The sequence below is a fragment of the Papio anubis genome, chromosome 11 (assembly GCF_008728515.1).
Source record: "Papio anubis isolate 15944 chromosome 11, Panubis1.0, whole genome shotgun sequence".
Lineage (NCBI taxonomy): Eukaryota > Metazoa > Chordata > Mammalia > Primates > Cercopithecidae > Papio > Papio anubis.
This window is the reverse complement of record NC_044986.1, coordinates 44,492,328-44,518,690: the sequence shown is the minus strand read 5'-3', so window position 1 is coordinate 44,518,690 and position 26,363 is coordinate 44,492,328. Positions and strand designations below refer to the sequence as shown.

General features: G+C 40.4%; 2 protein-coding genes across 4 annotated transcripts in view; both read right to left on the bottom strand.

The window, feature by feature from the left end:
* Positions 1-5,109: 5,109 nt before the first annotated feature.
* CH25H (cholesterol 25-hydroxylase) lies at positions 5,110-6,486 on the bottom strand. The gene has a single exon (XM_003903977.5). It carries the CDS (start codon positions 6,462-6,464, stop codon positions 5,646-5,648), a length of 819 nt encoding a protein of 272 aa, XP_003904026.1. The 5' UTR covers positions 6,465-6,486; the 3' UTR covers positions 5,110-5,645.
* A 5,368-nt stretch (positions 6,487-11,854) lies between these two features.
* Positions 11,855-26,363, bottom strand: part of LIPA (lipase A, lysosomal acid type) — a 37,594-nt gene continuing 23,085 nt past the window's right edge. For all 3 annotated transcript variants that reach the window (XM_009214939.2, XM_009214940.3, XM_017963096.3), the window contains exons 4-10: positions 25,584-25,782; positions 24,275-24,384; positions 22,166-22,302; positions 20,772-20,918; positions 19,594-19,665; positions 14,241-14,312; positions 11,855-13,352 (exon numbers count right to left, since the gene is read on the bottom strand). In XM_009214939.2, the coding sequence (XP_009213203.2) occupies positions 13,119-13,352; positions 14,241-14,312; positions 19,594-19,665; positions 20,772-20,918; positions 22,166-22,302; positions 24,275-24,384; positions 25,584-25,782 (971 nt within the window). In that variant the 3' untranslated portion in view covers positions 11,855-13,118. The remainder of the gene's footprint in view (positions 13,353-14,240; positions 14,313-19,593; positions 19,666-20,771; positions 20,919-22,165; positions 22,303-24,274; positions 24,385-25,583; positions 25,783-26,363) is intronic.

The window sequence follows — 26,363 nt, the reverse complement described above, 5'->3', positions numbered from 1 at the left end:
TTTGTGCGTGTGCATAATGGGGGTTGAGGAAGTTATTAAAGAAAGGGGTCTGGGTTTTGCAGACTCCCAGACATGCATGCCTTCTTCTTCCTGAGAGGCTTTCTCCAGTAAGTCAGGAGAAAGGATGAGCAAAGGATGGATTATAGACTCTGTGTATGTGTGTGTGTGTGTGTGTGTGTGTGTATGAGTGTTTGTGTATGTGTGTGTGTTCATGGTAAACTAGCTTCAAAGCTAAAACTCAGAACATGAGGTCCTAGATTAAATTGTCATCACCATCAACATTTGGTCTAATTGACGTACTATATACCACACATATTTAAAGTATACAATTTGGTAATTATTGGCATTTGTGAACACCTGTAAAACCATCCCCACAATCAAGATAGTGAACATATCCCTCATTACTATGTTTTCTCCGACCCATTAGGTAATTCATGTTTGCTGCCCTTCCCTTCACCAAACAACTACTGGTCTACTTTCTGTCCCCATTAATTCATTTGCATTTTCTGGCATTTTATATGAATTGAACTATATAGTAAATAATCTTTTTTGTCTGGCTTCTTTTACTCAGCATAATTAGGACACAACCTTATTGCTGCATGTATTAATCATCTTTTTCTGTTTATTGCTGAGTCATATTCCATTGTGTGAATGCTTTTTAAAACATTTTTTAAACAAAACTTTTCAGAGTTCACAGATATTAAAAAAATATTCACACTAAGTACCCACAAAAATATGTGGCAGGGTAGATCTTAGCAAAATTGGAAATAAATACTTCACTCAAGTTGCTACAGGTCGGCAGAGCTATTTATATTGGGTTTATGCAAATGATTAGCAAAGAATATTGATTGTAGCACTTTCTAAGTAGTGTCCCATAACTGCATTCTTAATACTCAGCAAGAGCCAGTAAGTAACTTGTTCAGGGTCAAAAAGTTTATAAACAGTGGAGCCAGGATTGGAATCCAGGCAGAACTTGCAACAGTCGCCTAACTGGAATCACTGCCGCTGTTCCCTGCTGCCAGTTAACTTCTTGAACCAGATCTCATATCACTTCCTTGCTTGAAATCTGTGGACCACCCTTCCTAGTCCCTCAATTGCCCAAGTTCAGGTTTCAATGCATTTATCTGTCTATTCATTATAAATCAACAGATAACAAGAAGCTCTAACGTTTGTTTCAAAGCAATTTTACATCTCTCAAAAACCCTGGGACATAAGCAGGTGAGTTTCAACGGCTCGTGAAGAGGCAAGACAGCAAATGTTTGTTGCTGGGACCCAATCCTAGGCCCTAAGTGCCTTGTTAGACATATGCCTTGAGTGTCAGACACATTTCTTCCTTGTTCATTCAGTGCTAAGAGCTTCCTGCCATGTTTCAAGAATGTCAAATTCTTTCATCTCTCTCTCTAATTTTGCAACTGCTGTTTCTTCTGCTAGGTATGCCTTTACCCTGCTTAGTGAAGACACAAAAATCCTTCTTGATTTAGCTCAAATGTCCCATCTCTTTTTGAACTCCCTTAACAACCTGTTAACATCCTCCATTACAGCACTGGCCACATTAGATTAAATGCATTCGCTTGCCTGACTCTCCCAGTAGAGTGTGACCTCCTCTAGAACAGAGATTATGAGTGGTGATCATGGCCTGAGTTAGAAATCTGGGATTGACTAGTGATGGAAGATGGAGAAGAACAAGAAGGAATGTTTGAGAAATGCACGATTAATGGCAAAGGTGTGTTTCTAGTTCTTCCAGGATTCATGCAACACTGAACCAATGTTTATTAAGAACTAGGCATAGTACGAGAGGCAGAGATAAATGGTAGATAGGGCAAAAATAGTTGTGTGTTTATGTTTATGTATGTGAAGAGAGAGAGAAGAGGAGACATAGTGTGTGTGTGTACACATCTAGTACAAAGATAGCAAGTTTGTACATGTTTACATAGATAGTGTGTGTACATATAATGTGTACGCATATATAGTATATAGTGTGCTTATACATGTGTGCATATATACAGCATATGTACACAGGCTATAAATACATCTATGTGTACACATAATAGCATATAGGCATAGAGTTTTTGTGTATAGTGTGTACATATATAGCGCTTTTACATGTTACATGTATATGCACATATACACGGTGTATGTGAATATACATGCATACATACATTGTGTGTATCTACTAGAATGCTATGCAGTAGGACATTTATAGAGTATATTGGGAGATGGTAGGGAGGATATTAATTATAAACAATACAGGTATATTTTAGTAAAATGAGAAGCACCTTGAGGCTTGCCTCTCTATTGTGGCGAAAGAGGAGCCATTGAAGAGAGAAGAAACAGCTGGAGAATGAAAATGGAAAGGAGTTGAGAGAAACCTCACTAAAGCCAAGCAAGAACCACATTCTAAGTTGAGCTGGTTTAAAAATCAAATTCCTCAAAAAAAAAAAAAAAAAAAAAGAAAGAAAGAAAAAGAAGAAGAAGAAGAAGAAGAAGAAGAAGAAGAAGAAGAAGAAGAAGAAGAAGAAGAAGAAGAAGAAAAAGAAGAAGAAGAAGAAAGAAAGTCAAGGAAATGGAAACCCAAGGGGGAAAATGTCACTGGATTTGATAATTAGGAAATTAGTAGGCAACCCAGAGCAAAAGTTTCCGGAGGAGTGGGAGTAGAATGACTCAGAGGTAAGAAAGTAGAATCAAACAAACAGATTTCTGTCTCTTTCTAAAACTTTTGCCTTGAAAGGATGATGGGAGAAGTACCTTGTGATGGAAGCAGAACCAACAACTTGGCTTTATTTGATTCCCCGAAGATGAGAGAGCACAAGCATGTTTGTGAACAAAAGCTTTTAGCATTCTGAACTGCAGTCCTAGCACTCACATTGGGAAGCATCAGTCACTGCAAACATGACTACAGCCAGGATTTTGGATTCATCTAGCACTTTGCGTCTAGTAACTCAAAAATCCCTCACAACAACTCAGCAAGGGACGGTCTGTGATCAATAGAAAAGGAAGCTAAGGCACAGAGAGGTTAAGCAACTTATCCAAAGTCACTCAGCTGGTAAGTCCCAGAACCCAGATTACCACCCAGGTAATCTGGCTGCAGTAGTTGCGTTTGTAGCACAGGTGCAATGAAGGATGCAGAAAACACAGTTATTGAACTGCCTCCTGCTCTCCCAGTGCCTGCTTAGACTGGCCTTGATCTACCTCCCCTGGCTTTCTCCCCTACTCAGGCACAGGCTTTGGCAGCCTTGTGGAAGTGAAGTAGTGGGCCAGGGTGACACTGTTTTAGGGGTAGTAACAAAGGAGGAACAGAGGGAGGCCATTTGTTGGTGTTGCAGGGTTTGCAGCTCTCTGGCAGTTATATTATCAGAAAAGATGCACAGTATACACTACCAGACCTAAGTTTAGTAGAACTGGCTCCCACTCCTCGTATTTTGTAACCTGGAAAAATGTACTTAACCTGTGTGGGTACCAATCCTCTATCCATAACATAGGATGATGATGAGAATAATAATTATTATTATTCTACATCCCTATGGTGTTGTTGAAACGAGCAAGTGAGAAATTGTGTGAAAGCTCACGTGCATATGAACTTTTTCTTTACTATTTTTATTAACAGGTTCTCAAGCTATCTGAAAAACTGCTCACCCTCTCCACTTCCCCAGTTCTACCTTCCAAGGCATTAAAAACTGTTAAGACATTCGATTGTGAGAAAGTGTTTCTAAATCCAAATTGTGCACTTTCCATGTGTATAATCTGACCCAAACCTAAAATTCCCTTATGCAGTGATGCAACATGATACATTTTTACAATTCTCTGAGGATAAGCTTTAATAAATTGTCATTATCCATGATTTACAGGACAGCTTTTGCGTGCCTACAGCTGCTTACAACTAATAGTTGCACCACAGACTCCACATCTGCCTGTTTATTCTTCTCTTCTTACTCCAGGCGCCACGTGCATCATGATAATAATATTCTACCGTCAATGTAGCATTTTCTCCTCACATCACACTTCCTCTTTTCATGGATTTCACTTTTATAAATCAATACCATCTTTAAATCCCAGTCTGGTCCTGATACAGACAGAGGAGGAGGTAACTTCAGTCAAGAAGCTAAAGGAATACACACGTTGAAGGGAACATGGGAAAACTGGCTGTGAGGCTCCACACGCTGGGGCATTCTGCCAAATATTTGGAGGCCCTAACCATATTTCTTGGGAGTCTCATTTGGCAGACTGTGGAGACCAGGTCTCTAAATGGATGTTTTACCTTTAAACATGACAGTTTGATTAAAAAATAATGAGCCAAGAATTACACACAAAGCTGCCATTCTTTATATTTTGTCGAAATTGTCTTGATTTTTAACTTTACACTATATAAACTATATTCCAAAAACAAAATTAAAATGAATAGGCAGGAGTTAGATGGGGCGCATGATGGGTGATGGATGTGTGGTTAGTAATAAGAATATTTACTGTCATCTGCAAGAACATCTGGGACACCTCCTCCTTTTCCAGATGAGGAACCAGGGATCCAGGGCCAAATTTCACTTTATCTTTCTTTTAGAAAGGGCTGTACCTGCCGCATGTGTGTTTTAATTAAGAAAACTGAATATACAAAAATTCCAGATTTCAGAAGCAATGCTTTGAGGTTCATTTGCAGTAGCTACGGATGGCTTCACGAAACAGGAGCCTCCTCAGAATCGCCTTCTGCATCTATCAGCTGCTCTAGTGTATGCAATTGACTCACCAGTTCTGCAAAGCAAGGCACATCTCCGATTCTGTTCCTCCCCCAGTCCTTTCTTACAAATAATAAAATGATTGATTGCTTAGTGTTAATCTCTTTATGAAACTTTACAGAGTAATCCTATCACTTGCCATTTATGCAGAAATCAGCTGAAACGCATTAGGAGCATTAGCATTTTTTTCCTCCATGAAATTGCTAGAGCACAACGACAAACAGACCCCCTTCTCCTGCCTCCTTTTCTCCAACAACCCCCGACAGAACACCCTACACCCAGATTCCTCTCTTTCCATGGTAAGGCTGATGGAGGCCTAGAAGCACATTTGGTATGCCCACTCCCTCTTCCCTTTTTGTCAGTCAAAATGCCAGTGAAATGGGAGTCAATACTTATTTGATTCATGTTCTTTTTTTTTTTTTTTTAAAGCACGAATAACATTTCTTTCCAAATAAATATACAGTTCTATAAAAAATATTAAAACGTACTATAATCTTGGTCACTGTCCAGCAGAAACATGTTTGATTGTTTTTAGAGTCAGAAGTCAACACCACCCATAAAAATACGTTCTTTAAGCCAGGTTTTAGAACACTTTGAAACATAGAAAATTCCTTATTCTACAAACAAGTCCTTTTAGAGATACTCTAAATATGCCAGTGATGAATGTCTAATTCATATCCAGGATTCAAGGCTATTGCGGTGAGCTAGACTAAGAATACCAAGAACACAAAATTGTATTGATACACAAACAGTATGTAAATTACTTTGTCACATTACAAAAATACATCAGGTTTTATCTGTGGTTTTCATCGGTTAATAAGTTAGTTGCCGTAAAAAATATCTATAGCTCAGGCGTTTCTCTTGATTCAAGTGTGAAAGGCACAGCAGTCCCACGTCTTCGGGGCACCCACCGCAGCCACATCACCGCGCTGTGACAGATGCAGTCCGCAGCGTTCCCAATATTTTGTCCCAGTGTGTAAAGTACGGAGCGAAGTTGCAGTTAAAGTGAGAGTGATGCAGGTCGTGGTGCACCACACCCCCGTACCACCCGAACGGCACCAGTCTGTGAGTGGACCAAGGAAAGTTGTAGCCGGAGTGGTCCTCCACGGACAGCCAGATGTTGACCACGTGGAAGGTCAGGGAGGTGAGCGGATGGCACCCGAGCAGCGTGACGTTCATCACGTCGAAGAAGCCCAAAGAAAACAGTTCCCAGACGCTCATATACTGCGTGGCCAGCGCGAACGAGGACGGGTTCTGGTGGTGCACCTTGTGGAAGGTGCGGTACAGCCAGGGCACTTTGTGGTGCAGCAGGTGCCACACGAAGAACTCCGTGTCGAAGAGTAGCAGGCAGAACACGATGTGGTGCAGCAGCAGGAGCAGCTCGGGGGCTTCGTGGGGCAGGAGGGCCGGCCTGCTGGCCCAATGCAGCAGCGTCACGGGGAACACAAACATCACATGCTGGTAGAGGGTCTGCCCCAGGCAGGGTAGCAGCTGCCTCGCGGACGGCGAGAAGTCGGGGTGGATCTTGTAGCGCCGCAGGGCGGGCACCCAGGAGCACAGGATGTCCAGAACCACGAAGGGCAGGCAAAAGGCCACGTATGTGGTGATGGAGAAGATGACCGGGAAGAAGGGCGACTGTATGAGGGCCTCCCAGCTCCTCAGGTGGTCCCACAGGGGCTGCAGGAACAGCTGCTCGGAGCTGCAAAGGACCTGGGGGTCGGAGGAGTTCTGGGAGCTCATGACGAGGCTGTGCAGGCAGCTGCGGCTGCTGCTCGCTTCCCACCGACTTTTCACAGGACTCGCGGCCCCGCCCCAAGTGATGTCAGCTGCCTTTCCATGCCTTTCCCGGCGATACGAAGCTTGAATAAGAAAGCAGCCCGGCAGAGTGGCGCTTGATTGCTGTAAATGTGCTCATCTATAACGGCATCTTATCGGGTTTTAAATGTGCGTGTGTGCAGTGGCACTTAGTGCTTTTCACGTAAGTTCTGATTTTTCAGTTGACTACAATTAACACACGATAATGTGTTCATGTACAGATCTACCGTGTGGAGTTTCTATGAGTTTGGCAACTCAGTTCACGTGTGTCATCACAGGTCCCAAACTAGACCGTTTCCATTGCCACCAGAAAGCGCTCCTTTGCAATCAGTGCAGAATAGTTTGTATTTTTTAATGCACACGTATAACTGCATCCATGTGCTTTCATAAAGACGCAAGCATAATCGCATTTTTAAAAACTTTAAAACGACATGCAGTCTGTAGCTCGGGTGTTTTCTGTATGCAAACCCGGTTGCGGTCTGTCCAGCGGCGATCGGGAAACAAGCCCTTCGCACAGGGAACCGCTGGTTCCCGACCGCCGGCGGTGGCGGTCAGCTCAGGAAATCAGACGGGACGGGTGGCCAGATGGGAACCTCCGCCAGCTCCAGCTTCTCCGGAGAGTTTTCCCGGCCGGCGGTCAGCAAGCTGGAGAGACCCCGCACGCAGGCTCTCCTGGAGGGGCCGCGGCCCGGCCGCTGAGCTACCCTCAGCTGCTCGTCCCGGGGCGCTAGGTCAGCGATCGGAGCCGGGAGGCACCACACAGCGGAAAGAGGGCTTCGCGGCAGCCAGGCTCCGCTTTGCCGGGTAAATGCTGGATTTAACGCCCAAATGCTGGATTTAACGCCCAGTCTGCGCCAATCTGGCTAAAAAGCCATTGTATCTCAATTTGGGGTGGGAACACTTAATTCAGCAAACCACCTGCGTTGTTCATCAAGGGAAAGAGATGTGCGTTACTGAAGCCTCCCGGGAGGCTGTTGAACCCTGCCCTTCCTCTTGTTGGCTTTGCGGGGCCAACTGGCCCTTGCCCTCCGCCTCCCTTCCTTGAGTCCACTCGAGTCCACAGAGCCGGGCTACGGGGCTCGTCTCTATCCCCTGCGTTTCTCCGCCACCCAACTGGGGTCCTCCGGCCAGGGGCCACCCAGCACAAAGAGGTAGGTACAAGGAGAGCTCTTGGGAGACCCTGGAAACAGCACAAAAATCGTCGCGTTCAACCCAGAGTCTGACACATGACACGACACAAGGGTGCCTTAGAGGACAGACGTTTTGGACACCAGCTTTGAAGCCGAGGAGCACTCCTGATTCTTGCTTAGAGTCTTGTATCTATGTGGTTGGGTCCAGCCCTTCACTCCTTGAAGCTTGCATTTTCTTATTCTCCCCGATTCCCCACAAAGGGAAATTGAGAGTATTAAATGGAAAAATAATGTCTACCGTGTAAAACCCACTTACTAGGTGCCACAGATTGGCTGAATGTTTTATTTGAATAGATTTTATCCAATCCTCAAAAGAGCTGACTTCCTCACCCTGCCGAGAAGTAGGATTATTATCACTGCTGTGGGTTTACAGGAGTAAAATCATAGGCCCTAGCACACAGAAAACACACAAAGTAATATGCATGGTATTTTAAGTTTGTACTCCACATGTTACCTAAAGAATAACTGAGAAGTTTGAAATTAAAATCAAGTAAGGTTATGTAAAGAGAAATAAAAGATATAAAGCAATCTATTATGAGGAAAGAACAAATACTACAAAAATATGGACCAAAATATGGACCTAAAACTATGATAATAGATGGTATATATGCATACATATGATATATATAATAGGCCAATTCATAATATATAATGTATAGGATATAGATGCATATAATAGGCCAATTTGTAATTCAGAATCTCCTAACCGGTGTGTGTCCACTAACTGCCACTGATGGAATACTGACATTCCTTAGATGCTCATTCCCAGGAGCCCTCAGCAGTAGCCTCCAGCCCTACAGTAGCCTTTTTATTTAACCCAGTGTGCCATGAAAATGTTATTATATTCTGCTGACATATTTGCTGTTGATGAGATAAAGGTCCAGAAGCAGCATTGAGTTTCTTGACAGCCAATGCAAAAAGGGAACGAGGTTGAATTTTTCTGATGCTGCTGCTTTGATTTCTCTATGATAGCAGAAAATAGGTATAATGTAGGCCCTTGGTTTCTTCCAATTAAACAACCTGTCCTTGCTAGGCTGTCCACCTCCACCGCACCACCACCCCCCCATCCTCTCCCTTCCCCAGTTCTGTTTTCAGTTCACTTTTAGGGCAACCCAGAAACTTTTCTTTCTCATTCCTGCTAGATGTGGTCTTGTCCTTGATGCGGTGTTTCAGAGAAGAGCGTCCTTCTCACTGCTCCAAAGGGACCATTAGAGCTCACTTTCTCAGCCTTACAATTGGGTTTCTGCTCATAAGTAAAATATCGTTCAAATTTACCCTCAACAGAAGTTAGCCCTCAAATTTCCTTTCAGCACACATTGTCCTTTTCTTGTGGTCTCAGTTATCATGCTTGGGTGCTTTGGTTGCTCTTGCAGATTTTTTTTTTTAAGTGAGTGGGATTGGCAGGTTTGCTTAATTTGGATTTAGCTGCTAGATTTGCTGTCAAGACTGTCTCCTTTGAGCCCCCAGCCCCAACCAACCCATTCATTTTCTGCTTTGGTGCATCCATCGTCTATTGCTGTTAGAATAGTGTCCATGTACTGATTACAGAAAGCTGTGAACAGTAAAACTTGAGAGCTCTGGCTTCAGCCTGCTTTGTCCAGACTCTGCCCGCTGACTTTGTGGCATTTTGAAGAATTGCAACTAAGCTTCTCTGCCATCTCTGCACTTGCAGCTGACCAGGACAGAAATTTTGGTCTAACATACAAATGCAAACATCCCAGGGGAATTGATGAATTACAGTCGTATTAGTTCTCCACTCTATATCATGTGGAATGCTGAACAATATATCAGGTAACCAAAAACAGTATCACTTAATGGACCGAAATAAAATTGAACACTATCAAGTGCTGACTAAGATGGTATCATTTCTTGAATTTGGCACACTTGCACCTTTGAACAGTTTTCATTTGCACAAGCATGTAATAGCTTGCTAGATGAATAGGTCTTTTTAGAGCACCGGGTGTACCTTCTAGGACTTCTCACAGTGCCAAGCATTGCGTCTTTTATATAATGAGTGTTCAAAAGATATTTGTGGACTCAAGATTCATTTTAAAGAATATTAGCTGTAAATTGAGGCTATAAAATAAAATCTTTTTTAAATTTTTCTGGAGTGCTGCTTGATGTAGTTTGGATCTACTCACCTATAAAGATGGTCTTCCCTAAAACGGTGTGTTTTCTGATTAGAACTTTGGCCCACACCATTTCTTGTCCAGTTGATGGTTTTCCGCAAAAGGGGGTGTTTTCTGACAGGTAGCATTAGAACTTTGGCCATGCCATCTCTTCTCCAGTTGATCATGGCTTCCTGCGTATCATTTTTGTATTGGCATGGTTTTTCTGGCAGGGTTGGAGGACAGGAATCCTTTATTTTCTGCTTATCACAGGAGTCAAGTCACTTTTCTGAGAGTACAACAATCAAGTCTGTGCACACTAATCACAATCTCAAAGTTATATGGCACCAACTTACCAAAAGACTGCGGACACTGCTCCCCTTCCCCCAGCAAATAGAACATGTAGGTAACAAAGCCTGTCACCAATCACATCATCCCTTTTTTAAAATGACCTTTATGATTTCTTTTTCTTTCTCAAATTAGGTAAAGCCATGTGGGCATCTGTCTAACCAAAACTGTTCCTGGATATTAGAGATGTATAGTGTTGTGTAACACGGAAGACTCACAGAGGTGGAATGATCTCGAATATCAAAATCTAATCCTTCATTTTAAGGACTAAAGATTAAAAATTCAGTCTTGGAAAAGTCAAGACAAGACTAACTAGGGTTAAAAAGCAAGTCACAGCCAAACTGAGCAGAAAAGGGCCAGTGTTGGTTCCAAGGTATCTCTTCAGGAGGAGTTTGGTGTCGGAAGGGGTCATTGAAGCTGCTTTTGTGTGACATCTTACAAAAGACTCAGAAAACATTAATTAGTCATGCCAAAAACAATAGGAGATGCTGATGAAGAACGTGGGGATGTCAGCTTCCTCCAGACACTCCCTTGATGCTCCTATTAGTCCAAATACTGGTGCATATTTGGTTTTAAACACTTCATATTTTGATCCACGTACATGTCACATATAACTGGGCGCTTCTACTCACTCATACTGGTGAAACTCTCACCAACCTCTCTGAAACGTTTAAGGCATATAAAATCATCCCCATTAAAAAGGCATTCCCTTGCCTGTAGAGAAACAAATACTCGCCTCACCCGTCAAAGGGGTTATTGCAAATATCAAAGCCTTATGAAAAGGCTTTGAAACCCCTCAAGGCGCAATGCAAAATACAAAGTATTATTTTTATTAATGCTAAGACAATTTGACAGAGAAAGAGTTTTGCTTACTTAATTTGGAATTGAGCTTGAAATCTGCACCTAGCACAACATAATGAAGTACTGGTTGAGTAACTTTTTAAAAATCAGAATTACTATTCAAAGGTGACTTTTAGTGTCACAACATATCAGGGTGACTTATCTTTTGAAAATCTCTTAATACATTAAAAACTAAATGACAAGAGATCAAATTACAGTATATTTTTAATGTTTACATTTAACAGATTAACACCTTTAATACCCACAAACACAAAATAATCATTATTTGGGGATGTCACTAGTCTAAATTTCAGTCCTATATAAGTGTGAGGCCTGAGTTAAAACCTTTTCCTGCCATCCATCCCCCAACCACATCTGAAGTTCTGATCACTCATTTACCTATTAGGCAAATTTTCATTTTCAGTTTACATTTGAGGGGCAGCTATTCCTTGAGAAGGTTTGCCAGATGTTATCCACTAGGCAATAGTTAATTATACTCCTGAACAGAAATAATACTACCATGGCTGACCATCAAATTACCAACCCGCTCATAAAGCAACAAAGTCCTCTACCTTCCCTAGAGGAAGAACGCTGGAGAAAATCTTAGAAAAAGTAGTGAGGGAAAGGAGCGTGGGAAGATTTGCAAGCAAAGCCAAGAGTGCCCTCTTGTGGCAAACAAAAAAATGATTTTTAAAAATCACTAGTTACTTGGTAGCCCTTCATTTCCCAGAGTAAACACATTACCTTAGAGAACAGTTCCAAGTCCTGCCACCAGAGAAAGGGGAGAACCAGACGGCTATTAAATAAAAGAGAAAAAACATACACACAATTCTTTGGGCCTATAAGGCTCACTCAATTTTATTGAAAAGTTTAAGTAAGACTTTAAAAGTTACAAAGTAGTATTCTGCCTGCCTGTATTAGCCAATAACAAGCACTGTATTGTTACTGCAGCCAAAGTAACTGTATCAGAAAAACATTAATTGTCATTTTGTCCACTGGACATTATTGTAAGGAAACGATGCTGCAAGAAAAGCAGACAAATATGGACTTCCCAACATAGAGACGTGAAGCAGGCATATTAAAAATAAGGACACATATAAAACTAAGACACAAAATGAATCCCTGAGCTGAGCTTTCATCTGAAAACATCACGTTCACACTTCATTTGGCTGAAAATGAACTAGGACACTTCTCATGGGCAACCACGGGGCTTTGGTTTCACACAGATGTGATCAGTAATGACAGTAGCTGGCTCCAAGAGTACATTAATCTCAGAAAAAATAGTGGTATAGTCTCCACAGGGATTTGCTTCTCAGATAAGTAGAATTATGGCCTGCCATGAAATTGAGAGTTCATGAACATAGATGGTTGAGTGTATCGGTCTTCAAGCATTTAAAACATAGTTTTTTTGGTTTTTTATCAGTGCAATTTGTTTTTGAAGACTCCAGAAAACTATTTCATTTAACCTGAGCAATTAAAACATGTGTCAAATCACAGCTGTCACAGTTAGGTTTCATAAAATTAATTGTAGAATCCTTATTACTGGCACAGCTGTGTTATTTCTGGATTTGACTATGCACCTACTGCAGGAAAACATAATAATATGTCATTTAGATCTCTAACTACAAGACCATTAGACTAGAGCACTCTTTAAGGCAAGGGCATGAAAACTGCATAATTTTATACCTAGCTCAAGTCAGTGACAGATTTACCAATAACACAATTTTAAAATTCCAACACTTGTATTACTTTGTCCTATGAAGGGCAAAAAGTCAATATAGTATATTTTAAATTTTTAAAATAGAATGGATATAATGACCTTTTCATACATCAATGATATTTAAAAGACTTAAAGAGACAATACAATGGTTGAGACACTGGCTTACCTATTCCAGTCCTAATCAAAGAAAAAATAGCTAGTATGTGTCTAATTGTAACTAGAGAGAACTGGGCATCTTCAAAGTTATCATTTTCTTGGATATAAAAATATAAAAGGCCTGGGAAAGAAAAACGAATGTTTTACAGAAATTAAGCAAACACATTTTCACATGACATAATCATTGACTTGGTGGTACGCAGCTCACATTCAGCTTTCACTGATATTTCCTCATTAGATTAATAATTTTATTATAAAGCCTCCAAGGGGCATCCAGGCCCCAGATGAAGTCAAGGTGCTCCCACTCCGGAATGCTCTCATGGAACACCAAGTTGGTGATCTGAGTCAGTAAGATATTGATGTCGTAGACATCCGCAAGCCAGTCATGACCCCCACTCCAGACTGCAGTCGGCACAAGCATGTCCTTCACATTGTATGTGGGAGGGTAACTCTACAATGAAAAGGAACCACAGAAAGCCTCGTTGTTGTTGTTTTAATTTTCAAAATCACAATAAGCACAATCTCCATTAAACATTGTGTAATAAGTTTGACTAAGAATAACAAACTAAATTTTTAAAATCCCTTTGAGTATCTTTTCAAGTTACCATCACCAGCACAAAAAAAGAAATCTAACCCCAAATGAAAGAATGCTAATTATAATCGCCACTAGCTGTGGAGCTGCTACCCTAGGCTGGGCACCAAAATGAATGTTTAATCCCCGGCAAGGAAGGTGTTGTACTCCATAGGTAGTAGACGCAAGGCAACAGAACCAAGTGGCTGGAAAGAGTTTGGAGTCATGCCCTCCTACTTCCTCCCTTTGGGTGTAAGACAAGTCACAGAAATTCTCTAAGCCTCATTGTCCTCATGTTTAAGTCAGAGATAATCATGTTTATGTCACAGAGATGTTCTGGGAATTAAATTTAAAAAACAGAGCAAAGTGTCTCACACTTCCGTGTATTTAGCGTGCTCAAAAATGCTAATTTTATTAGTACAGGGAAGAAGAGGCTTGAGCAATGTAATCTGGCCAAGGCCCCACAGCTACCAGATAACAGACCTAGTACTATCTGACTCTACAGGCTGTGTTCGTGATTACTCTGAATAATGCATAACAGTGATGATTCTTATTTAGAGCTGGGGACAAGACAGAGAGGAGGCCCAGCCCACAATATCAGCTACAAAGCTAGGATTGTTCTGAATGGACTGATGAAAAACAAACACTAGTCAACTCCCCCCAAACATTTCCCACAGCACCCGAGCCTAGCCAGAATCCTGATAGGCCAGGCTGGCTTTCTTGATGAGTTTTCAGGGCCCCCTTTAATGAAAAGACCAAAAACTTTACCTGGTTGTAATGAAAATAATTCTTGGCACTGCTTCCCCAGTCAAAAGCTTGAAACTTTTGGAATTTAACAGCCTAAAAAGAAGATAATTTAGGAAAGAATTATCTGACACCGAAGTTAGAGATAACATCCTAGGTTGCTGGAGCTAGCCACGACCTCGGAAATCAACTTTATACCAATATCCAGATTTACTCTTGATTTCCAAGGCGTTATTTTAAATGAAATGGCATGGTTTTGTTCTGCTTTACTGAATGACTCAATTTCTCACTGTATGGTTGTTAAGCAGCCACCACCTGACACAAGAAAGCAGCTATGCACATATGCTGTCAATTATACTAGATCAACAGTTGCTCCTGCTAGGGGAACTTTAGGCTGACATTTTCTGCTGAAATTTGCATCCTAAGCTTTTTCAAAGAGTTAGTGATTTTACTTGAGAAATATAGGTAGACAGATAGATACAGATCTACATACATACATCTATATATACATATATAGAGAGAGAGAGATGGATATATAGAGATAAAATAATTGTAATATACAATTGGCCCTCCATATCCACAGTTTTGCATCTGTGGATTCAACCAAGTGATATTTTGCAGTTTGAAAATATTTGGAAAAAACAATAAAAGGTAACAATAAAACAATAAAAAATACAAATTTTAAAACACAGTATAACACCTACTTACATAGCATTTACATTGTATTAAGCATCATAAGTAATCTAGAGATGATTTAAAGCACATGAAAGGATGTGCATAGGGTATATGCAAATACTACACCATTTTATATAAGGAACTTGAGTATCTCTGAATTTTGGTTTGGGGGTGATGTCTGGAGCCAGTCCCCAAAGATACTTGAGGGACAACTGTATATTTTCTGTGTACCCATTCTACTTGTCTAGTTATATTACTTAGTCAAATTTTAATGATCGTATTGATTAAACACTTTTTCTTGAGTATTGGTACCAGTATAATCACCAAGTAGTACTGCATGCCAGCACAATTCTAACTAGTTAGGGATACTAGAGCCATGAAATTGAAATTGTATTGAAATTTACATTTATTCATATTTAAAACAGTATAATATAAAATATTAGCAAAAAGTCATTTATTTTTAAAATTCAAAATAGTGCAAATCCATATTTCCTCTACATTCTCAAATTAAATGTATGTCAAGAATTAAACTCAAAAATTGGCAAGCCTGATGAATTGGAAATAGTAAGTTTTGGTCACAAGGTGGCGCCTGGTAAAAAGAAATGCCCAGACATTCTTTGTCAAAACTGCTTTTGATTTATGTGAAGTCTGTTCTTATCAACTACATACAATGCTACTGTTTGATGTAATAAAAGACAGAGTGAGATGATACACTACAGGGGATTGTTACAGGACAAATGTTTGGCATCTGTTTTTGCCATTGCAAATGACAGATATTAAATACCTGTGGCATATTTAACAAGCAAAACAAAATTTGGATTCACAGCACCTGTTGGTACATCTGTTCCCCATCTTTGTCAGTGAAAATATATTGATGCAAACTATTCTGCCACTGAACGCAGATAGCAGTTCATCACTTTGTCACATGTCCTTCAGCATTTATAGGAAGCACCAGCGAGAGCACAGAATACAAAGCTGAAACTTGCCTATAGCTCAGACTGAAGTTCTAACTTTGACTTTGTGCTCAGAGTCACTTAGGACATCAAGCTATCCACTTGAAAGGGTATTTCAAAAGAAAAGTATTAAGATGATTTACAGTAACAAAAACCTGGAAATAAACTAAAGCCCAATAATAGATATTTGGGTAAATATGTTACAGAAATATATACAAGGAGTATGCCACTGTCATAAATACAAATAAAATAGAAACAGAAAATGGCTTATAAATAATCTCATAAACAATACTAAGTGGAAAAAGAAAATGAAACTGAATATACACTAAGGTTATACTTCTGTGATAATCATATCACAGACTATATGTAGATAATGATCAGGAGGAAACACTTAATAGTGTTAGGATAAATGGTTTTAAAATGAAATTTAAAAAATTGTATTTAGGTCTTGAATGGTAATAAAAATGTAAACAGGTTCAACTTTTCTAAAGTACAATATGTATCAGAAGTGTTAAAGCTATGCCTACCCTCTCCCTACTAAGTCTACTACTATGAATGTATCATCCTAAGAAAATACTCTCACTAACATATAAGGACAGATGACTTATGACTGCAAAACAACTATCGTTGTAAAAAAAAAAAAAGATAATAAAATTCAAGCAACAGAAAACTGCCCTTTATGACAAATATTTTAAAAATTTAGTTACTGACCTGGAAAGGCATTTTTAATTGGGACAGAGACTGTCCCCATGCCCATTCTTGCCTTCTTCCTTTCAGTAACAATCCCCAAAGCTTTCCCTAAGCACATGGCTGCCAGGATAGAAACCACATCCTCATCCTCCTGCGAGCAGCCAGTCTATGGCCATAACGCTCACTTCTGAGCTGTCTCCTTCACACACAGTCACTTGCCCTGAGCTCCCTCTCCCCTGCCTTCCCGTGAGTTGGAAGAGACATGGAGGTGACCCAGGTGCAACCGGGCAGAAGAGAACAGCACCCCAAGGATGGCAGAGCTATAGTCTGGAGGGAATTGGGTCCCTGCACGGCCTCATGGAACATAGCCAAACCCCCCACTGTCATCAGTCTGGGACACTGCTCTCTAAACTTTATTATGAGAAAGAAAGAAACTCTTTATTTATGAGGTGTATTTTAGGGTCTCTAATACAACAACTAAGCTTGTATCTAACAAATATAATGGCATTTCATTAAATGAATATTTACTTAAAAGCAGATGTAGTATGATCTGATTTTTGTAATGGAAATGATTATATTACAAAATTGTAAGATTATACCAAAATATGAATAGTGGCTATTCCTGGGTGCTAGATGTACAAGTCATTTTTCTTTCACTCACATATTTTCTAAAATTTCATAAAACGTATTACATATATAACAAAATGAGCCCCATGCTCAGTGGAGGCCCAAGACACAGAAGGGTGAAGCAACACAGGTCTGTAATATAAAATAGAGTTGGTCTAGGACAGCCTTGGTTTCAACATTCCCAAGGGCCTCTGACATCCCAGGTCTGTTGGCCATTTGTCTTTTGCTGAGGCCTGGCGTGTACTGCGCGTGGGCTGCTGGCAGTCACTAAGCTGGTGGGAAAGCTCAGGATCTGCCTCCAGGCAGTTCAGTCACCCTCCATCATCTCTGGGGGTGCAAAAACTGCTGAGGTGACAGACATTGGGCCTTTTAGGAAAATGTCCATTAGGTAAGAGGTTCTAGGCATCCTCAAAAATGTAGGGGGATTCTAGTGACAGGGTATATGAAGAAAACAAGTGACTATAAGCATAAATGTGACCAAGGAGAAAAGCAGAGACCTGAACCAAGAACCAAAATCCTTAATCTCTGTGAATTTGAGGATTTTTGAAGGTTTGGGGGCATTCCTTAAGTGGTAAGCATGTGCTGTTCAGCATGTCATGAACTATTTGCATTCCAGATGCCCCTCTTTTAGGCCACAACAAACTGCCCCTGAGGGACTGACATTTAACTCTCAGCCTTCTAGTTACTATAAAGGGCCAAGAGCCTGAGGCCAGGCTCTTCCTAGTTTCTTAGAGATGAGACCCAGGGAGAGGAGAACTATGGCACTGTCAGAGTTCCTGGGGCAACTGAAGAAGGAGATGAAAGTATCAGGATGTGCCGACCAGGTTTGCTCCCAGTGTATACTGATATACACAACAGAGGTAAATTTCAAAACAAGTATTCTGAGTGGAAGAAGCTGGACAAAAACAAGTATAAACTGCATGACTGTTCTCCTACAAGCTCTAGAAAATGCAAACTAAGCTACAACGACAGGAAGCAGATCAGTGGGATGGAGGGGAGGAATGGGGGAGGTGTCACAAAGGGGCAGCAGGGACCTTTTAGGATGATGATATATTTGCTGTGTCGATTATGGTGATGGTTTCACAGGTGTATACAAACACTGAAATATATCAAATTGTACACTTTAAATACTGTATGTCACTTATACCTCAATAAAATTTTTTTTAAAAAAATAATAAAACTACTCGGGAGGCTGAGGCAGGAGAAACATGAACCTAGGAGGTGGAGGTTGCAGTGAGCCGAGATCGCACCACTACACTCCAGCCTGGCGACAGACAAAAAAATAAAATAAAACAAAAAATAAAAGTACAGATTCTCTAGTCCAAATGATTGGGACACAGGAGTCTTTGTTTTATAAGCCTGGAGGGTAGCCAATCCAAGAGTTCCACTATAATCCCAACTCCCAATACTTTTTTAAAGCAATGATTTATTAAAGGGTGTACTTTCTAAAGCAATTTGGTGATTCCGATGCAAGCAGTGACTGCCAGGTGTTTTTTGAAATTACTATTCAAGACACCTACAGTATCTTGGTTTAGGGCTTAAATGGTGAGTTGTTTCATATTGAAAATGAAGTTAGCTGAAAAATAAATAGCACAAAATTATGTCCTGAGGTAGAAAGAAGTCCCTGACATATTGTCAGGTGAAAAAAACAAAAGCAAGCTATAAAACAGTAAGCAGAAGAAAAATCAATCTATTTCTACATCTACTATTTCTATCCATGTCTTTAACAGCATCGTTTTGAAAAGAGGTATAGAATAGAATGCAGAGACATTCAATATCTATGGATATGCATCTCCTCTCTGTCTAGGGTTATAGAATGATTCTATTTTTATTTTAAGATAATTTTTTTCTACATGTAGTTTCTAAATTTTCTAGAATGAACATGACTTATTTAAGTGATAAAATAATCAAAACTGTATTTCAAAAGTCAGGGGCCCCCATTCACATCTATCATTGGTTTAGCTCCAGTTTATTCACTGCTGTTCTAAGCATATTGCGATCAGGGGTTAATGTTGCAACAGCAGTTTCTATCTTCGAAACAGCTTTAAAATCACTCTTTATGAAGCAACACACAAATAAAACAAATCTAGGACTCAATGAGAAAAAGATGGAGGGGAGGAAACGGGGAGGAAAAGAAAAACAGGGAGAAGGAAAGGGAGAGAATATATTAACCTGAGATTTGAGGAAGGGAGAGGAGGGAAAAGAAAAATGTCAACCCCAGTAGCTGTTTGTGAACCCACATATAACACAGTGTGCCCCACTACAGATATCAAAAGCAACACAAGCACGATGACAAAAACCCAGGACTCTGCGGAAGAAAACCAGATCAGATGTGTAAGCAGGTTGTCTTTCTATTTGGGAAGGGTTTTCATGCCCAGACCTTTCTGATGTTGATTTTACATGAGCCCCAAATGCACTCCCGGAATGCCTACCTGGCTCCAGTGTAACATGTTTTGCACAGAAGTTCCAGCGGGAGAATGTGTTGTATATACATCCACTCTAGACTGCAAAATAAATACATTGAAATGAAGAATGAAAACAGCATTAAGGTGACATTGATAATAAACATTGCATTTTGCCCTTCAAAGCACTAAAAACTAGAGCCATAATCTCAAGTTTATGAGATCAGAGATAGAAAAAAATTATTTGACTAAAAATCTGTCCTATAAAAATACATACAACCACATACGGAGTCCATAAGAAGGAGGTGCAACAATATAGTAAGCACGGGACTGTGTGGGTTGTGTTTACAGGGCATTTTCATTTTCTTCTTCATGCTTTCCTGAATTTCCCAAATTTCATATAACAATCACACCTTGCTTTAATTATCAGACAAAAGAAAAATGGCACTTAAATTCCTTAGGGCCTTTATTCCAGGATTTTAACCCTTTTTTTCAAAATGCCACATGACAAACTAACAAATACATTCAGAAACACGAGCATAGTATTGGCCAAGGGTTTACATTTTATAAAATAAAATAGGTTTACATTTTATAAAATGTATTTTTATAAATACACACACACACTGCAAGCATACACATATGTGTATGTAAATGGCCATTCCAAATTTAAATACTTAAGAGTAATTTTTTGGGGGGGGGTACATGTGCAGGTTTGTTATAAGGGTAGCTTGCATGATGTTGAGATGCGGGCTTCTATTGATCCCATAACCACAGTACTCAATATTGGCTATAGTACTCAATAGGAAGTTCTTCAGCCCTTGTCACTCTCCCTCCTTCCTCCCTCTCCCTCCTTCCTTTTGGAGTGCCCAGTGTCTACTGTTCCCATCTTTATGTCTACCACTTATAATAATTTCTAAAAGAAACAAATCACTAGAGTAAATATAAATATTACAACTTAATTTGTGACAGATCTCCTCATTCAATAGACTCCATCCAGGTACAACATAAGAAGGTGACCACAGCCAGCCTGAGGATAGCAGCAGGTGGTACCATATTCTAGGCATTGGCCAAAGTTCATGCTTGTGCCTCTCAAATGAAAGACCCTTCAGAGTTCTGATGAGGTCATTCCTGCCTCTCCCACATCATTCAACACAAATAAGCACATTCACAGATGAAAGAAAATCAAGTCTTACTATAAACATGCATACCATATTTAAATTTCTCTCATTAAATCCACACAGAAGAAAAAAGAGATTTCCACAGAGCTCCTTCAGTATGACATGAGTGCAAACGTGGGTACCCAGCCACTTCAAAAATGCACTCTGGGGAAGAAATTCTTTGTCTCCAAATAAGTCCTACAAAATAAAAAGAAACCCAAGAACATCTCAGCATTTCATGCTGGTGCATAGGTCTCCATGACTTACCTCAGAAGCAGAGACAAGTACCCAATGTCTCCACGAATGGTCTCAGGAAAGAATGGCAGCCAGTGGACATCAAACCAGGATGCTTTTGCAGAAGTTTACCAAAGCAAAATTCACACACTACAGAGGTGTATTTAAATTCTCCAAATGAAGAGATGGAGGAAGAAAATAAGTTTACAGCAGACTTCTACAATGGGAAAGGGCCTTAATGATCACCCTTGCCAGGGCCATCCCAAGTAGTTTTCATCTGACTGATGGATTGGTGGTTACTTCTAAGAAACAGTCAAGACTATGATTGATCAGTAATGTCTGCCGGAGGTGTGTCCATCTAATTCAATGTTATTGGCCAGCAGGCCAAATTCAGCCCACTGCTTGTTTTTTGTTTTATTTTGTTTTTAAAACTTTTTTTATTGGCCGGGCATGGTGACTCATGCCTGTAATCCCAGCGCTTTGGGAGGCCAAGGCAGGAGGACTGCCTTGAGTTTCCATCTTTCCTATTAAAGTCTTCTAAATGGTCCATGAGAGATGTTATACCTGATTTCATGTATATATTTCTATATAGGATTTCATATATGTGTGTGTAAACATATATTTCATAAAAGACATATACTGCATGCATAATAGACCATCTGCTATTACCTGGCTTAAAACTCTTTTTCATGAAATCTATTTCCTCCTTGAACAGAGGTTCGGGTGCTACAGCTTTAGGGCAGAGCCCTGACGAAGCTACTGACTGTGTTTAGGAGCCGTATTATAAAATACAATAATGATAGCGTTGTTAGGTCACCCTCAGTGTAGCTAGGGATGGGCTTTTGGGAACATTTTCTACCTGCCATCTCCTATATCCTCTGTGCACTGGCTCCCCTCATGGGATAAAGGGAAACTCCACCAATGCTTAAATTATTTTCTCCCAGACTCTCCTTGCTCTCCCTGTGAGGTGGGCAGAGCTATACTGACACATGCTAACCATGAGTACACGTGGCACCAGTGTGCAGGGAACGACAGGCGTCCCTGGCCACCCCGGGTCTGGAAGGAGGGGTAAACGGAAGAAGAAAAGCCCACTGCTCCACTGATACCAAAATGCAGGGGAAGAAGGCGCAGATTCTCCCTCCACTTGCCAGTTCTTCAGATCTCGGAGGAAATCTGTGGGGAGAGGAGAGGGATGGGAGGGGTCCAAGTACCTTAATGAGAAGATCTGGAAATCGCCCTAATTTGGCCATAGGGCTAGTACAGAAGTCGACTGAAACCACAGGAGCCAGGGCAAAAAACATTTTAATCCTTTTGGCCAGCTCAGGGATCTGTGAAAATGCTATAAAACCTGTGAGAACAAAGGGAAGAAAACAGGAATTCCATCTTCTGGGATTTCCTTCTCAGGAAACACAAAGGCCCACCCTCTCGTGGCGGCCTGAGACCCATGCAAGCACCACCACCGGCAGGAGGCAAAACACTTGACATGGCGCCCTCTGAACTTCCGTGTGCCCTAACACTGAATTTGGTTAAACTAGTAAATCAAGCATTTGTTACTGCTTGTTCCAAATCTCAACCTAGATAAGCACTGTAAGAAATCCAGGCTGGGGGAAAATCTTCCCAGTTCCTTTTACAATGTAAATAATGGACTGTATTTCCAAGAGCCTTACTCCATCACCTTTATCCCCCCATGCCCCTCCTCCAAAGAACAATTTACAGACACCACGTTCAAATAAACCACCAAGGATTTCAAAGGAACTCACACATTTAGAATCCCCTAGCTTTAAAATATATTTTAACCCTTGCTGTGGTTTGACTGTGTCCCCAACCAAATCTCATCTCTAATTGTAGTTCCCATAATTCCCATGTGTTGTGGGAGGGACCTGGTGGGAGATAATTGAACCATGGAGGCGGTTTCCCCAGTACTGTTCTTGTGGTAGTGAGTAAGTCTCAAGAGATTTGATGGGGCTTTTTTGTTGTTTTCTTGTTTTTTGTTTTCAGACGGAGTCTGGCTCTGTGGCCCAGGCTGGAGTGCAGTGGCCGCGATCTCTGCTCACTGCAAGCTCCGCCTCCTGGGTTTGCGCCATTCTCCTGCCTCAGCCTCCTGAGTAGCTGGGACTACAGGCGCCCACCACCATGCCTGGTTAATTTTTTGTATTTTTAGTAGAGATGGGATTTCACTGTATTAGCCAGGATGGTCTCGATCTCCAGACCTCATGATCCGCCCGTCTCGGCCTCCCAAAGTGCTGGGATTACAGCCGTGAGCCACCGTGCCCAGCGGAGATTTGATGGTTTTATAAGGGGAAACCCCTTTTCGCTTGGCTCTCACTCTCTTGTCTGCCCTTGCTCTTCTGCCATGATTGTAAGGCCTCCCTAGCTCACAATCCATTAAACTGTGAGTCCGTTAAACCTCTTTTTCTTTATATATTACACAGTCTCGGGTATGTCTTTATTAGCAGCATGAAAACGAATTAATACAACCCTCTCTGACGTCTTGCCACCTGGTCCCAGAATGTCACTTCAGGAAGCAGTGGGGCAAAGGGCTCAAGCAGGCAAGTCGTGAAAGAAGAAATATAAATAAAGAAAAATGCCTAACTCCATCTTTTTCTGGCAATATAACCACATGTTTTGAGACCCTTAAAAACATTCATATCTTTCATATAGTAAGGCTCCTTCTAGGAATATGTTCTAAGGAAAGCATGTGACGGGAACACTAAGGTGTTAGTCATAGTAAACATTAAAAGGGAGATTAAATAAATTATAGGACAGGTTCCTAGCCCCTAATTACAAAAACTCTTGCTTGCTAGAATTATGGGCAATTTTTATTTTCTTTCTTTAATTTTGCTAAATCTTCTGTTCTGCTTTTCTATTGTGAATATGCATTACTTATATAATCAGCATAAATTAAAATCATATAACTTTTCAAAATTTTTTGTAAACCAAATGTACCTGTAGTTAGTTATATTCCACTTAACTTCAGAAGGCAGTATATTTTCTTGTTTTCTTTATATAAGCCTCTGAATTTAGAGGCTTATATAAGCCTTGTTTTCTACCCTCTCACATCCCTATCTTGCTTTATCTAGGAAAACATATAATATATTGTGGCTTACATTAATTTCTTCAATTTCAAGAGAACCATATACCATGAATTTTCACAGAAGACTAAATGTTACCAAAATTCCTTATCTTATTCATTATTTCTGCTTGGCATTTAAAAACAAATGGAATTTGAACTAACATCTTTTTATATATCACTTTGAAGAAAAGTACAAACTCTGTAATGAAGAATTTATATCAACTTCTAGTTTTATTTACATACATACCTATTGTGGTGCCTTGAGAATGACCCACATAATACACTTGTTCTTGGCCAGTTTTATTCAGAATGAAGTTAATGGAAGCTGGTAGGTCATATTTTGCCATCTCATCGTAACTGTAATCCAAGAAAGGAACTCTTTCATTGAAATAGTACATAAAATAGAAGAGCACACCCATACTGAGTATGCAGTTTGATGAGTTATCACAAACTAAACACAGCTGGGAAAACCAGCAGTGAGTCCAGGAAACAACACCAGCAGGACCGCAGAAGCCCCCTTGGGCTCTCTTCCAGTTGTGTCTACCAAAGGTAACTATTGTCCTCATTTTTCACACCAGAAATTAGTTTCACCTGTTTTTAAATATTTCTGTAAGTAGAATTATACAGCGTGTATTCTTCTGTATCTGGCTTCATCCATTTTTTGCTGCATATAATTGTAAGTTGTTCATTCTTATTCTACTATAAAAATATACAACATTTTATCCATTCACTGCCGACATGCATTTGGGTAGTTTCCTGTTTTTCACTGTTACAAATAGCGTGACCATAAACCTATTCTTGTATATGCCTTTTGGTAAAAACTCTCATTCTTGTGTTTCACGTCCTCAGGGGTGCCTCTGGTTTTAAAAATGGGAAGCCAGCCTGGAGGCTGCTATAGTGCTGCTGACTTTCTCTGATACCTGGTACCAGAATATAGACCAAAAACCCAAGTGTGCATATAGGTATATGTGTGCGCATGTTGCCATGGCAGGAGAAGAGCCAACCCCTAGCAAGTTCACACAATGTGCCAGGTTCTGTGGAGGCTCCTTCTCTGCATCCTCTCCTTTAAGCCCCCAGTGACCTTATGAGGTAGGTGTTTCTTATGCTCCATTTTACAAATGAGGAAACCGAGACACAGGAGACTTATGTAAGATGTCCAGTGTCATACAGCAATTAACTGGTAGAGCCAGAAGTAAGAGGGAGGAAAGGAGAATTTCTGGAAAGAAGAAACGTGAACATCTGGATTACATATTTATGGAGAAAGCAGGAAAGTTATGGAGCAACATTTACCCAGCAGCACCCACACCACCAGAAATGCCAAAATAACTTAAGAATTCCTAACTAAATGTAAATCTTAATGTAATCATTTGCTTAAAATTTACCTAACTGCTAGTCATTAAATTCCTAGCAACGTTTAAAACCTTTCAAAAGATACCAACTTTCCCTCTCCTACAACTTCAGAGTTACCCACCTATCTGCCTCTTCTGCTGGAATCCTGTTGCCTGCTTTAAGAGTACTAAGGAAATACATGCATGCCATTATCAATTCAAATATACCTGAAAGCCCAGAATTCGTCCTGAGAAACTGAGAGCGTCTTATGTTTCCGAGACCAGGTATTTCCTCTGCTGTTGCCCATCCACACATCAAAACCAGCATCAGCAAGAATGAAGCCCAGGCTGCTGTTGGCAAGGTTTGTGACCCAGTTACTAGAATCCGCCAGCAAGCCATGTTGCAGGAAGACAACCGGTTTGGGACCTGAAAAACATTCATCGTTTAGGAGGCAGTAGCACCAAGCTTCAAAACAAATATGACATCTTGCTAAATAGAACATTCGTAAAAGATCCATAAGCAAATAACGAACTAGAAATAAATTGAAAGATTGAGGTGTTGATGTACTCCCATATAACATTAGTAAAGAATTTTTTTAAAACAGCACTGGCAAGGTAGCAGTGAAACTGGACCATTTTTTGCATGTCCTCTAATAAGACACACTTATATAAGCAGCAAAAACAAAAATCAATATATTTTTAAGAACTTGTAAAATGTTTTTACAATTTGCTTTCATAATTGCATTTCTCACAATAATTCCTAACAAAATAAACCAAAAGAAAGAAAAAGATCACACATAATGAGACACCACTATACATGTATCAGAATGAGCAACATCCAAAAACACTGAAAACACCAACTGCTGAACAGGATGGGGAGGAATAGGAAGTCTCATTCATTGTTGGTGAAAACGCAAACTGGTAGCACCACATTGGAAAAGTTTGGCAGTTTCTTACAAAACTAAACATACTCTTACCATATAATCCAGTAATCACGTTCCCTGGTAT

Bases quoted from the DNA above. Each gene is read 5' to 3' on its own strand.
- CH25H (XM_003903977.5), bottom strand. From the start codon at position 6,464: ATGAGCTCCCAGAACTCCTCCGACCCCCAGGTCCTTTGCAGCTCCGAG.